This window comes from Cryptosporidium andersoni, assembly GCF_001865355.1.
Source record: "Cryptosporidium andersoni isolate 30847 chromosome Unknown contig_15, whole genome shotgun sequence".
NCBI classification, from domain to species: Eukaryota; Apicomplexa; class Conoidasida; order Eucoccidiorida; family Cryptosporidiidae; genus Cryptosporidium; species Cryptosporidium andersoni.
The window spans coordinates 112,286-126,523 of record NW_027122872.1 but is presented as its reverse complement, the minus strand read 5'-3'; the positions used below and the strand labels follow the sequence as shown (position 1 = coordinate 126,523).

Here is a 14,238-nt window from a genome sequence, read left to right as displayed (position 1 = left end):
AGCACATTTACATAAGTAATATTATTAGGAATACTGAAGATCTCTCGTAAAAAAATTAAAAAAGAAATATTTACAAAATTATGTTAGCCAAAAGTATCTCTATTTTTCAGATTAGGTACAGACTAACGACTTTACCCCCCATCAGAAATTTTTTTTAATTTCCAAGAGATAGTCAAATTATGCATAGGGAGAATGTACAACTTGGCGCCTTTGCATGCAAATAGCCCCTTCTATAGCGCCTCTAATATTCTCGGCTGCTCTTTCATACTGCTGTGTTCTTAATCTTATATTGTGAGATACATTTGTACAAACTAAATTGTATTGCTCCCCAGCATTATTATTTTCTTTTGTATATGTTTCTACATTATTATAATAATTTTGAGCAATAGACTCTCGTTTAGTATTTAGTTCTTCAGTCTTAGTATTAACAAAAGATGTCAAATCACTAATTTTTTTATTTATTTCACTTAAATTTTCTTTATATATAGTATCAATCCTAGCTAAATTTGCTTGGTAATCTGAATTTTTTTCAGATAATTCCTTTTCAAGTTCTACCCTTAAAGATGATAATTCATTTAATCTCTCAGTTTGTTTATCTGTTTGAGCTATCATCAGTTTTACATTAATATCAGAAATTTGCGTTGCAATATCATTAGCAATTATCTGAAAATCTTTATCAAACATTGCTTTGTCTTTAAAATATTTAGACTGGATCTGTATCTTTTCTTGATTATATTCTGGAAGAGTTTTCTCATACATCTTTGTAATCTCGTCAAATTCACTTTGTAATTGTTGACTTTCTTTAGACATATTATCCTGAGCTTCTTGTATTCTAATATTATTTAAATTTAGAGACTCCCGATACTTTTCTTTTGCTTCAGCAAGTATAGTATTCATTTCTGCTATATTTCTGTGATACTGCTGTGAGAGTTCCTGCAAACTTGCCATTAAGCTCTTTGGATCTAATTGTTGAATATCCCTCCTCATTTATAAAACTATTGATATTTAATAAAGATAGAAAAAAAAAGACAATTTAATTTAATATTTTCTATTTTCTTTTCGTTAATACTATTAAGTATTTTACCACACACAAATGGCGGGCTCTACATGTATTTAGTTTTATGTCTCACCTATAATACCAAAGTAGAATTTCTTAGATTTTAATAATTTTTATAGGCTTATAAAGTTCAGATGTGAATGCTTTAAAAAGTAGTAAATAAATATAAATTAGTAATATTAAATGTGTATATCTTTGTCTAGGCTTGTAAAGGTGCCTTTTTCAAGAAGTTCTAAAGACACTTTTTATGATTTATTTATAAGAAATCATATTCCTACTACAGGTTTAGAAAAGACTCTATTGTTAATAAGATCAACACTTAATGGTATTAGAAGACCTGCAGATTCAAATTCAGTTGCCTGTATAACTGAAATAACTGGGAAACGATCTCTGATTAGGCTACACCAGTTAATGGCAGATGATCCAGAAGGATCGAAAATACTAAAAAATCGCCTTTTAATAGATAGTACAACATACAGTAAATCTAAGTTAAGAATGTTACCTAAGGATTCTTTAGGAAGAAAGCTTGTTGAATTTCTTGATATATATAATTTTAAATTAGATAGACCCCCAGTAAGGTATGTGGATGATGAAGACTTAGCTTATGTAATGTATAGGCATCGTCAGGTATGTTTTTTTTTCAAATATTAATACTTAAAGAGATTTAATTAAAGATAATAACAACATATTTTAGATGCATGATATTCTCCATGTAGCATTTGAGTTAAATGTTACTGTAGAAGCAGAAGTTGCCCTTAAATGTATAGAAATGATGCATTCAGGGATGCCAATGTCCTTATTTGGTTCTATATTTGGACTTATAATTACTCCAATTCTTCGTATAAGACCTATAGATCCTATTTTGAATAATAGTAAAAGTCCGATAAAATCTATAGATCCTTCAGATCCAATCCAATTTCATCCAGATTGTGATAATTATGAGCATACATTATACCCAGATCAAAAGGAATATCTGTATCCAGTTAGAACTACTATAAAAGAGCTATTACCATGGGCATACAAAGCTGAAAAGTGTATGAAACGCAACATTTATACAGTGATTGTAGAGAATTGGTTTGATAAACCATTAAGTGAATTTCAAGATTATATGGGAATTAAGCCTCCTCCTCCTAATCTAAGTAAATATACACGAATAAGACCTCATCCTTATTATTAATATATTTTAGATTTCAATAGCTAAATTTTTCTTTTTCTTTTTTTTTAATTGGTAATAGATATCTTTTAGTTTACTAAGGTAAATGATATATAATGTTTTAATTATATGTCATAATATTGGTCAACATTACATTTACTTAATATTTAGGCAATATTCTGTGGTTATATCTATAAAAAAGGAAAGATATAGAAGGGAACAGAAGGTGCAAAATGCGCTTTACTATGTTCCGAGGTCTTTAGTAGATTGTCTCAGAGTACATATATTATGGCGCTAATTGCATTAAGCCACACAATATTTACAAGCATCAATTTTTATTGTATTTTAAAAAGTTTGGAGTACTCCTTTTTATACTCAATTAACTTAGAAAATAAAAAACTTGAAAATGAGCACGTATATTATAAAATGTTCATAATTGGTGTTAAATATACAATACTAGCTATAATATATAGTACTTTACTTAAAAATCCTAGGATATCTGTTTTTGGACGCTTAGAACGCGATGGAGTTCGTTCCCTTTTTCATGATATTAGCTATTCTCCAATAATTAGTGATTATAATTTTCTTAAAGCTGAAGATGACTTAGTAAATGAGAAACAGAAGACCTGGAAAACATGGTTAGACCCTTTACATAAAGGATCTTTAAAAGGTTTCCCTACTTTTTCGGAAGCCTTAGATATTTTGAATAACCTCCAGAATAAATTTGGAAATAACTATATACGTAGAAGATCTATAGGAATTTCTGTTGAAGGTCGTAATATTGACGCATTTATCATAGGTATATTTAATTCAACTGATATACCAAATAATATCCCTTCAGTTTTAGTTACTTCAATGCACCATTCTAGAGAACCAGAGAGTTTGGTTACTGGCATTTACTTTATAGGAAGACTATTAGAAGAAGCTGTGAAATTAAAAGATTTAACTTCATTAGCTTTATTATCCTCAACAATAATTTGGTATATTCCATTTGTAAATCCTGATGGCTATGTTGCAATAGAAAGGACAAAAGCTTATGGTATAAGGAAGAATCAAAGAAATACTTGTAATTCATATAATCCATTGTATAAAGGTGTAGATATAAATAGAAATTATGACTTTATGTTCAAAAATGTAGTTTCTGAATGTGATCCACAAGAGTACTCAGGACCCTATCCTTTCTCAGAACCAGAAACTAGGGCTATTAGGAATTTAATTAGAAAATTTAAAACTTTCAAAACAGCTATTAATCTTCATACATATGGTGACGTGTGGACAATTCCATGGAATTGTTGCAAAGATATGCCTATGGCTAAAAATTTTTCAGACATTTACAATGAATTACGTTATGAAATACTTCTTACATCTCCAAGTTGCATTTTCAGGGTAATAAATGCTATGGATAGACAAAAATTGGAATCTTTAAATTATAAAAAATACTCTGTTTCACTTTTTTTAAATATGTCAAAAAACCTTGAAGATATATCTAGATATTGTTTTTCTTCAGCTCCAAATAATCCATATATTATGTATGAAGCATCAGGAGAAGCTGATGACTACTTACTTGGAATTGAAAATGTTATTTCTTTATCTCCTGAGATAGGCCCTGAGGAATTCGGTTTTTATCCTCCATTAAATCAAATTATCCCCATAGCTCAAAGATATTATCCCCAGTTATTTGCTGTTGCTTTTAAAGCTTCTACAGAATATAGTTTAAATTCTTCTTTGAAACTCATAGAAAGTGGGGATTTTAATAATACACAGGGTATTTTAAAACTTAATATTTTTAATAGTGGCCTTAGCTCTGGTTGTTTTGATAATGAAACCTGTGAAATGTTTGTTGCATGGAATATTATAACATCAAACTGTTTAGTAGACAATGAATATTTACCTGGTCAAGTGACACTTGGTAATTACATAGCTGGGTTTAGATATAGAAATGTTTTAAATACATATAAACCCTTATGTAATAATAAAAATGTTCATATAACTCAATTATCAATTACTCCTCAAGTTAATATATTAAAATCACTAAGGAATAATATTTTTAGTTACTCTCCATCTGTAGGAAGTCGTTCTAATGTAAGTTTTGAAGTATTAGTGGATATAAAATCTTCCTTTGATATAACTAAAAATTCATATCTTAAAGCTTGTATTTTAGTGAATCAATACTCAATAAATAGTGAACCTATTTGTCATTGTGGTTTTGCAGCTATTTATAATGGAATTTCAGATAACTTTGTATCAAAAATGGCACTAGTACCAAATTCAAATAAACTTTGCAAAAGTATTCTACAAATAGCAACAATAAATCCCCAACTGTTACAGACTACAGAACCAGAAGTGATAACTACTCCAGTTGAAACAATTACTTTTGAGAAAGCTATAGATAGTCATTCTTATATATATTATATATATTTGCTAATCTTATCACTAGGAGCTAGTCTCCTTAGTTTAACTATTCAAATGATTAGAAAATCATGTCCAAAGTCTAATAATGATATAATCTTGGATATTAATCCAAATATTGGAAAATCTTCTGTTGAGGCTAAATCAAAAACTATTATGGAGTTAACTATGGTAAATGAGGTAGATAACTTCCATACTCCTATGAAATGTGACAACTTAAAAATAGTCTTAGAGCCTACAGGTATTGAAAATTGACCAACAGAAGTTAAAAATTACGATAAATAATTATCATATCCCAAATACAAATATTTAGATATATCATAGAAACTAACTTTCAGTGCTTTTTTTCTAATTTCCACTAAACTAATTTAAGAGTTATACGCACCGTTGTTTAGAATCACTTGCACCTATTATGGCGCGTTGTTGTGTCTCTATCTGACTCTTCTACAACTGAATATTTTAATTTTAGTCAATGGATAAAGAGATAATTGATGATTTTGACAAACATCTTTGTGAGTTAGAACAGTTAAAGGAATTAGATCCTGAGTTTCACAAATATTTGGAGGAAAACCATAAAGAGTTACTTAATCCTACTTTTGAGGAAGAGCAGGATGAAGAACATGATATAGATAAGGATTTAAATGAAAATAATAGAACAATAATACTTTCAAAAGATAGGTTTGAGATTATTAAAGCAGATACTCTATCAAGAAAATCATTTCATGGTTTTTCAGTGCTGATTTCATGTTTTAGATCTGTAGCTAACTTGAATACTATAACGAAATATGAAGAATGGGAAAGTGAAAATAATTTAAGTAATAATGAAGTTAACAAGACTAAAGGAGAACTTCCTTCAGAAAAGAAATTTAAATCAAAAAAAAGAAGGTTAGAAGATGCAGTACAAACCAATGAAATACAAGAGAAATTTAAGTTAGAATCTAAACAGGTAACAAGTAACTTTCAGATAGAAGATCCTGAATTGATGGTAGAGATTATTGAAGTAATTATATCAAATATAGCTGATTTACTTTTATATCATGCGTCTAAAACTGTAAAAACTTCTGAAATTCATTTTAATAATGAATTACAAAATATAGCAGTACATAAACTTGCTAGGTGGAGACGTGTTGAAGGTTTAAATCGCATATTTTGGCAAGATACATATTCCCTAATTTTGAAACAGTGTGTAAATCCTGAAATTAATATTGATTTGATGTCAAAAATATTACATGAACTATCCAAATTCAACTTGTTAAGATGGCTCTTACCCAACAAAAGTCAAACTCTAAACTTTGCAAATATTCTATCACGTATTTGGACTATGAATAAACACTTGGTATTAAGATCAGAGAGTTTCACTGTGCTAAAGTCGATTAATTATTTACTCCAGAATCCTCAATTTTCGGAATTTGAGTTTAAACAGTACAGAAGAGGTTTTCGAATATATGAAGAAAAAGAAGCTCAAACCATTGCTATTGCAAGACATGAACAATTTCTTATGTCATTATATAGAGTTATAGGAATTACGACACTTAGAGGGGTGTCTTGGAAAAATTTCAAGGCTGTTAATCAAGCAATAGAAGATTTCGTTCTTCTTTTATGCAATTCAGAAGTTAATCAAGTCTATCGTTTTGCCTATTCTAGCATAAGACATTTAGGTCTTTCGATAAGAATTTTATTTTTAAAGTTATCTCGCATGAAGAAACTAGAGAAGAAGCCAAAGAGAAAACTAGTAGAAGAAGCTATTCCTAGTGTTTACAACTGGAAGTTTATCTTCTATTCAAAAATTTGGATAAAAGCAATTGGGCAAATTACAGACTTAAATCCTTTAGTATATCCCTTAACAACATTACTTACCGCAGCAATTAAAATTAAAACAATGTCAATTACATTTCTACCATTTTGTTTACACTGCTGTATGGGACTTGTTGAACTTTCAAAGAATTCTAAAACCTTTATTCCTTTATTCAATACTTTATTTGAGCTACACCAAGTTCTAGCTAAAAGTTCAATTCAAACACGCTCTACATTTAAAAAGGATATATCAAAGCAAACTAGAAAAAGTAAACCTAGTTCTTCAGCTTTAAGAACATCCAATAAACCATATTGTGTAGAATTCGAGTTCAAAATATCTTCTAACCAACAGAAATATGAACAAGTCATTCATGAGGTTCAAGAATATTGGATCTACATATTAACATACCATTTAACTACAGTAGCTCTTAACCCAGCCTTCCCTGAGTTTTCATTCCTAATTTTGAGTAACTTAAGGAAATTAATTAAGAATCAAAGTAGACATTGGAGTGAAGAATCTTTAAAGAATGCAAAACAGCTTGTTTTAGTAACTGAAGAGACTTGTGAAGTAATTCGTAGTAAGCGTATACAATTATCTTTAAATACAGATATTAATTACTATTCAAATGCATCTAGTAAACAATTCTTGGATTCCAGCTCACTTAGTTTCGAAGTTTTTGAGTATAGAGACAATCCTCTCATTAGACATTTTGAGACTTTATCTAGTCAAAGAGCACTATCTATTATTAAGAGAATTGAAATATTTACAACTAAGACTAAGTCACTTCCAATTACTATTGGAAATGAGGATATAGAGATGAAGACTCTGTTAGCCGAATTAAACAAAGTCGGCAAATCAGTCCAAGATTTAAAATATATGGGACCAAGGCAACTCAAGAAGCTAAAGCAAAAAATAAGAGGTTCTATTGATAAATCTCTTGAGACTATTACCTCCCAAACACAAAATTGTGTAGTACCTATAAACACAACACTAAATTTCAATAAAAAATCAATGTTCATTCAAGATACAAGTGTAGTTCAAAGTCAATTTTTGAAACTCTCCCCATCATTTATTGGAGGAGACAACTATCCTGTAATAAAAGATGATCAACCAATTTCCACTTCAAAGTTTAAAGGTGAATGTAATCAATTCAGTTTAGATAACAATTACCCAATATCTGTCTTAAAAACAAATTTCCAATGCGCTGACACAGTAGAGTATTTATATTTTAGCTCAGATGAGAATTAGCACATAGACATAGCTAAAAAATTCTTTAAAAATCTCCATTTAATATTCACAAAAAAAAGTAAGAACTATTGTTAATTTGTACTTAGGAATTTTAAAAGTAGGTTCTCCATTGCTTAGGTATTTGAAAAAACCATATACAATAATACTAAATCTCGAAATACCTAGATAATTTAATATGATGACAGGAATAAGAGTGCACTTTATTAATAGTAGAAAATGAATATCCAATATAACAAATTAAGGTGACCATAGTGCCAATTTTTACAATCCAAAAGTATTGAAATCAAAATTCAGTATGTCTTATTTAAGCGTTGGCTGCAAATAGAACTAACTGCATTTCTAAATTCTTCTTCTTTAGCAGGAAATAATTCAACATACTGATCTTCAATAAGAACAAAATTCTTGCTTTGAAGAGCTTTATATGCATCTTGATGAGTTGCAAATTTTATATAGAATTGACCAAATTGCTTTGTATTAGATATTCCAGATGTAATAGGAACAATTGCGGTGACTTGACAACCACCAAAAAAAGATACAAAATCAGCCTCAGTATTACAGAAATGTAAACCCTTTACCCTTAAAGTATCAAAGTTTCGTTGAATGTGTCGAAATTTACCTTTATTAAGAGACATAGCTGATTTTTTAAAAGAATAGACCTCCTGATAAGAAGAGATAAAGACTTCTATATATCGCTTTCCTATTACTCGTCTATTGAGAACTCTCTGTACCTCGTTGAGGTTACACCATTCAGGTAAAACTACACAGGCTTCCCCAGAAGGTCGTGAATTTGTGGTGTACCCTAGAAAAACATTATCTACTGAAATATTCCTAACACCTGCAGTTTCGAAAAATTGTACAATTTCAAATTCCGTTGTAGACCAGGGAAGTCCTCTAAGGCGTAGTACAGGTCTATTTACATATTCAGAATCCTGATCTAACAGTGGATTAGATAAAAAGCGAATTTTATCAGATAACTTTTGAAAAATTTCATTACTCTTCTTGCACTCCAAGAAATCTCCATAAGATGATGGTAATACTTCAATCCAACGTTTTCCCATCCTATTTCCATGTAATTGTGAAATGCATACCTTCATATCATCCTTAGAAGATAGCACTACATAAGCTTCTCCTGACATTCTATTATCACTACCATATGACATAATTATATTCTTAAAAGGTACATTACAAACTGGACTTAAGAAAAGTGCAATATCTCCTATATTTGTCTTCCAAGGCAAGCCTCTAAGGCGAATAACGGGTCGTGTTATAATATTAGATATAGCAGATACATGATTTGCCAAATTGCAATCTACTCTAGTTAAATCTAATGTATTTTGTAAAGAAAAATTAACATTATAAGGTTCCTTTATAAGTAGTAAGACAATCTTTGCAATTAATCTGCAGCAAAGTCTGCTTGTTTTAAGTGATCCAGAATCATCATTGAATAAAGTAGTATCCCTTATTATTCCCAAATTTACTGCTACACGGCAAATTTTCGGGAATATCTCCAAATCAGTATCTAAATTTTTAGGATAAAAATTATAGAAATTAATTTTGATAAATTTATCCATATCGATAGCACCAATAAGCTTTGATCTTAGGCTATTAGGACAATACTTCATATTGGGATACATTCGATCAAAATCATCTATACCAAGTAATTTCTGGATTTTTAGAATATTCCACCCAATAAGTGTTACATTTATTCTCTTATCCATTTCTGAGCAGCAACATTCATCCAGATAATTACAACAGTACAATAGAGATCCAAGTAAAATATGAATTTGACTAAGATTAAATATTGGTAAATCATTCAGTTTCCCATCCATATTGTCAGATTCAATCCAAGGTTTACAATATAAGAGATAATTTGGAGATAGAGATTTTGTCTCTAAAATAGCTGAAAATCCATTTTCATTTAAAATTGAAAGAGAACAAACATCAATAGATACCCAGGAGACATGAATTATAAATTGTAAATTCTTCCCATCTTCCATTGATATACGTACTTCATCAAAAGAATCCCTTCGGGATATAGGATACAAGGTATTATTTAAAGAACTTTGAGACAGTTTATTAGGAGGCTGCTGTACACACCACAATTCACAATTTATTATGAGCAGTTGTTCAAATTTAAACGATGCTTTCAGATATTTCCATTCACAATCCATTCGATGCAGTTATACACAACAAGACATAAACATAGAACAATTCCATTCAATTTATAACAAACAACATAGAAGAAAAATAATATTTCTGCCTATGGACCTAACAGTCTCGTTATATTGGGCGGGCTCCGCCATAAAAAGATCTTTTATATATAATTCAATAACTTGACAGTGGAACCTCAAATAAAAGAAAAAAGTCAACTTAGTTGCATAATAATAAAACACTTGTTGGATCAAGGCCTGTTTCACTAAAATCTGCAATAGTTTCAGTAATCTGAGACTCAGATCTATAAACTTCTATATATTCACCTTGTAATCTAGTGATCTTTATAGATGGATATTTACAAATAAGTGAGTATTGTGTTTGTGGAAGTTGACCTTTCAAAGCTAACTCCTTATCAAGCCACAAAAAGAGAATATGTATGCTCTGATCAGGGAGAAATCTGCGAGATACAGAGGAACCATCCTTAAGTTTGACCCTAATTTGAAATATATCTGAATGCACTAAGTCTGGTTCTTGAGGAAGTGATATTGATGCTGCAAAGTCAATTGATGATTGAAGTAGAGCCTTTTTAAGATCGTCATCTTCATTGGTATATTGTGAAAGTTGAGTAGATTCAAAATTTATATCGGAAGATAGAGTATTACCTCCAGATGTTGGCCAATTGTGCTTAGTAATTTGATTAGGAGTATTATAAAGAAAACTTCTTGAATCTAAAGACTGATCTTGTGCTAAATTTAAATTTCTATCATTCTCAGCAACTTTATTTTTATGTAGTAATTCAATTTCTTGTTGTGAAAGGTAAAATTGCTTTGTTTTGTCAGCAATTGGTCTGATAAAGGGATCTGGTTCCTTTAAGAAGCTATTTTGATTTGACTTACTTTTAACTACAAATACACTCTTCCCAGAAAATACACAATTTTGTAAAAACTGAGTAACTGAATTATATTCCATCTTAATTGGAGCTGCTTTAAGACTATCCAAATTAAACCAAATACCTCCTACAGATCTTACACAGAACCAGTGTTCAGAAGTATTAATAATATAACCACAAGATAGAGAAGGGCATATTACATCATATTGGACTTCAGGATTAGCTGCTGGTAGACATATGTAACCAAAACGTTGCAAACATTCTTGAAGTACCATGATCGAGAAGAAACCATCATCCGCCACATTCTCAGAAGCATAGTAACTTCTAGACTTTAGTAATTTACTTTCTAGTTCATCAATTTCATGAGCAATGTTTGAAAGAAACATTTCATCTACGAAGGGACCTTGTAACAGACTATTAATACAATGTAAAGCACACATTCTATCCATGCCTTGTTTTTCCCAATAAACTATCACTGGAAAGTTACTTTTAGCTGCCTCATCCATATTTCAGTTGTCAATTTTCAAAACTCCACATGCTAATTGATAATGTTATTATTTAATTTCTTTTGAAGTCTCGGGAATACCCAGGATAATATTATTGGAAAATTAAACTTAAGTAATTATATTTTTAAGATACTCAGGAGAATAGCCGCCAATATGGGCGCTAAATATCTTTGTGGGCTTAAATTGAAGTAACCCCACGAATATAAAGTAGAAGTTAGTCAGGGAGAAGCGTGAAAAAGAAGATTTTGGAAATTGATCTTAAATATGAATATTGAAGAAGAGAGTCATAATCAATTAAAAGAAGAATCTATACCTACTGTAAAATCCGAGATAGTTGAGAAGAGGCGTGCACCAAATAGGTTGGTTGTAGATGATGCAATAAATGATGACAATTCAGTGGTATGTCTAAGTCCACAGAAAATGGAACAATTGAAACTATTCAGAGGTGATACAGTACTTTTAAGAGGTAAAAAGCGTAGAGATACGATCTGCATTGTGTTAGTAGATCCTGATTTAGATGAAGGAAAGATCCGCATGAATAAAGTTGTTAGGAAGAATTTGAGAGTTCGACTAGGTGACACAATATCTGTATTGGAATGTGGGGATGTTCCTTATGGTAAGAGAATCCATGTTTTACCTTTTGATGATTGTTTGGAGGGTATTACAGGAAATCTTTTCGATGCATACTTGAAGCCCTATTTTTTAGAGGCTTATCGTCCTGTTAAGAAAGGAGATGTGTTTCTAGTTAGAAGTGGATTCAGAGCTTTAGAATTTAAAGTTGTTGGTGTGGATCCAGAAGATTATTGCATTGTAGCTCCTGACACTGTTATTCATTGTGAGGGGGATCCAATTAAACGTGAAGATGAAGAGCGTTTGGATGATATTGGTTATGATGACATTGGAGGTTGTAGAAAGCAGATGGCTCAAATCCGTGAGATGATTGAATTGCCTCTACGTCATCCAGGATTATTTAAGACTTTGGGTGTTAAACCTCCTCGTGGGGTTTTATTGTATGGTCCTCCAGGATCTGGGAAGACTCTTATTGCAAGAGCTGTAGCAAATGAGACAGGGGCCTTTTTCTTCCTTATTAATGGTCCTGAAGTAATGTCTAAAATGGCTGGTGAGGCTGAAGGAAATCTTAGGAGAGCTTTTGAGGAGGCAGAGAAAAATTCTCCAGCTATAATCTTTATAGATGAGATAGATTCTATTGCTCCAAAACGTGAGAAGACCCATGGTGAGGTTGAAAGGCGTGTAGTGTCACAATTATTGACCTTGATGGATGGTTTGAAGGGAAGAGGTCAAGTAGTTGTCATAGCAGCTACAAATCGTCCCAATTCAATTGATGCAGCCTTACGTCGTTTTGGTCGTTTTGATCGTGAGATTGATATTGGAGTCCCTGATGACAATGGACGTTTGGAAATTATCCGAATCCATACGAGGAATATGAAGTTGGCCAAAGATGTAAAATTAGATGATATTGCAGCTAATACTCACGGATTTGTTGGTGCTGATTTAGCTCAACTCTGTACAGAAGCTGCTTTATGTTGTATTCGTGAGAAAATGGATATCATTGATATGGAAGATGATAATATCGATGCAACTATTTTGGATTCAATGGCTGTTAGCCAAGATCATTTTAATACAGCCTTAGGTGTATGCAATCCTTCATCATTACGTGAAACTGTTGTGGAAGTTCCAAATGTAAAATGGGATGATATTGGTGGTTTAGAGGATGTTAAGAGAAATTTGCAAGAAATGATATTGTATCCAATTGAACATCCTGAGAAGTTTGAAAAGTTTGGAATGAGTCCTTCTCGTGGGGTTTTATTTTATGGTCCTCCTGGTTGTGGTAAAACACTGTTAGCTAAGGCAGTAGCATCGGAATGTTCTGCAAATTTTATATCTGTTAAAGGTCCTGAATTATTAACATTATGGTTTGGTGAGAGTGAGGCAAATGTACGTGAGGTTTTTGATAAAGCTCGTGCGGCTGCTCCATGTGTCTTGTTCTTTGATGAACTTGATAGTATTGGTACCCAGAGAGGAAATAGTATTGGAGATGCAGGAGGAGCTGGAGATAGAGTTATGAATCAGCTCTTAACAGAAATTGATGGTGTAGGTGTTAAAAAAAATTTGTTCTTTATTGGTGCTACTAATAGACCTGAGATCTTGGATGAAGCTTTGCTACGCCCTGGAAGATTAGATCAATTGATATATATTCCACTACCAGACTTACCAGCTAGGATATCTGTATTACAGGCAATTTTACGAAAGTCTCCAATATCGAAAAATGTACCAATATCATTCCTTGCTCAGAAGACAGAAGGTTTTTCAGGTGCAGATTTAGCTGAGCTGTGTCAGAGAGCCGCAAAGGCAGCTATTAGAGACGCAATTTCTGCAGAAGAACTTAGAAAGTCTGCCGGTGAAGATGCTATGGCAGTTGAGGATGAAGAGTTTGTATATGAAATTGGCAGGAAACATTTTGAAGAAGCGTTTGCTGGTGCTAGGAGATCTGTAAGCATTGCTGATCTTGCGAAGTATGATCAATTTAGGATGAAATTTGATCCTGTTTATGTTACCCAGTCTGGAGGAGAAGGTGTCACTGTTGATTGGCCTGATAGTACTCACACGCAATTCTCAGTACCAATTGATGATGATAACGATCTATATTCATAAATACATATTTAATGTAAACTGAGATCAAATAAAGTGCACAGGAAACGAAACTTGTGAAGTGTTAAAGGATATAATCAGAAGTAAATATTAGTTATCCAAAAAGTACATAAGATCCTCTTATTTCCAAGATATAATGTTTTATTTTTATTTTTAGAATTCCATCATATTAATCATCAATTATTTTCTGTCTTTATCTCTTGTATTTATTTATTCCTAATTTTAACTTAAATCAATAATAATCTTGACTTTTGGGGTACCACATATAATAGAAAATTTGCTAAGAAACTATGTGAAATATTTAAGATTGTTGACTTTTTCTTTTTGGAAGTGAAGATATTTTGGATTTTCTTAAGT

The 14,238-nt window shown here is 31.3% G+C and overlaps 7 protein-coding genes across 7 annotated transcripts; 4 read left to right on the top strand and 3 right to left on the bottom strand.

The window, feature by feature from the left end:
- Positions 1–177: 177 nt before the first annotated feature.
- cand_031130 (uncharacterized protein) lies at positions 178–987 on the bottom strand (the record flags this gene model as incomplete). Its single annotated transcript, XM_067213339.1, has 1 exon — positions 178–987. One exon carries the CDS (start codon positions 985–987, stop codon positions 178–180), a length of 810 nt encoding a protein of 269 aa, XP_067067529.1.
- Positions 988–1,240: 253 nt separating this feature from the next.
- cand_031120 (coenzyme Q biosynthesis protein COQ4) lies at positions 1,241–2,234 on the top strand (the record flags this gene model as incomplete). The annotated part of the gene is made up of 2 exons (XM_067213338.1): positions 1,241–1,684; positions 1,752–2,234. The coding sequence occupies 2 exons, from the start codon at positions 1,241–1,243 to the stop codon at positions 2,232–2,234; spliced, it is 927 nt and encodes a 308-aa protein (XP_067067528.1).
- Positions 2,235–2,636: 402 nt separating this feature from the next.
- Positions 2,637–4,874, top strand: cand_031110 (zinc carboxypeptidase family protein; the record flags this gene model as incomplete). Its single annotated transcript, XM_067213337.1, has 1 exon — positions 2,637–4,874. The coding sequence occupies one exon, from the start codon at positions 2,637–2,639 to the stop codon at positions 4,872–4,874; it is 2,238 nt and encodes a 745-aa protein (XP_067067527.1).
- A 217-nt stretch (positions 4,875–5,091) lies between these two features.
- On the top strand, positions 5,092–7,662 carry cand_031100 (NOC2 family protein; the record flags this gene model as incomplete). The annotated part of the gene is made up of 1 exon (XM_067213336.1): positions 5,092–7,662. The coding sequence occupies one exon, from the start codon at positions 5,092–5,094 to the stop codon at positions 7,660–7,662; it is 2,571 nt and encodes an 856-aa protein (XP_067067526.1).
- A 290-nt stretch (positions 7,663–7,952) lies between these two features.
- Positions 7,953–9,833, bottom strand: cand_031090 (RNA recognition family protein; the record flags this gene model as incomplete). Its single annotated transcript, XM_067213335.1, has 1 exon — positions 7,953–9,833. The coding sequence occupies one exon, from the start codon at positions 9,831–9,833 to the stop codon at positions 7,953–7,955; it is 1,881 nt and encodes a 626-aa protein (XP_067067525.1).
- Positions 9,834–10,032: 199 nt separating this feature from the next.
- On the bottom strand, positions 10,033–11,211 carry cand_031080 (josephin family protein; the record flags this gene model as incomplete). Its single annotated transcript, XM_067213334.1, has 1 exon — positions 10,033–11,211. One exon carries the CDS (start codon positions 11,209–11,211, stop codon positions 10,033–10,035), a length of 1,179 nt encoding a protein of 392 aa, XP_067067524.1.
- Positions 11,212–11,475: 264 nt separating this feature from the next.
- On the top strand, positions 11,476–13,884 carry cand_031070 (transitional endoplasmic reticulum ATPase protein; the record flags this gene model as incomplete). Its single annotated transcript, XM_067213333.1, has 1 exon — positions 11,476–13,884. The coding sequence occupies one exon, from the start codon at positions 11,476–11,478 to the stop codon at positions 13,882–13,884; it is 2,409 nt and encodes an 802-aa protein (XP_067067523.1).
- Between the last annotated feature and the right edge of the window lie 354 nt (positions 13,885–14,238).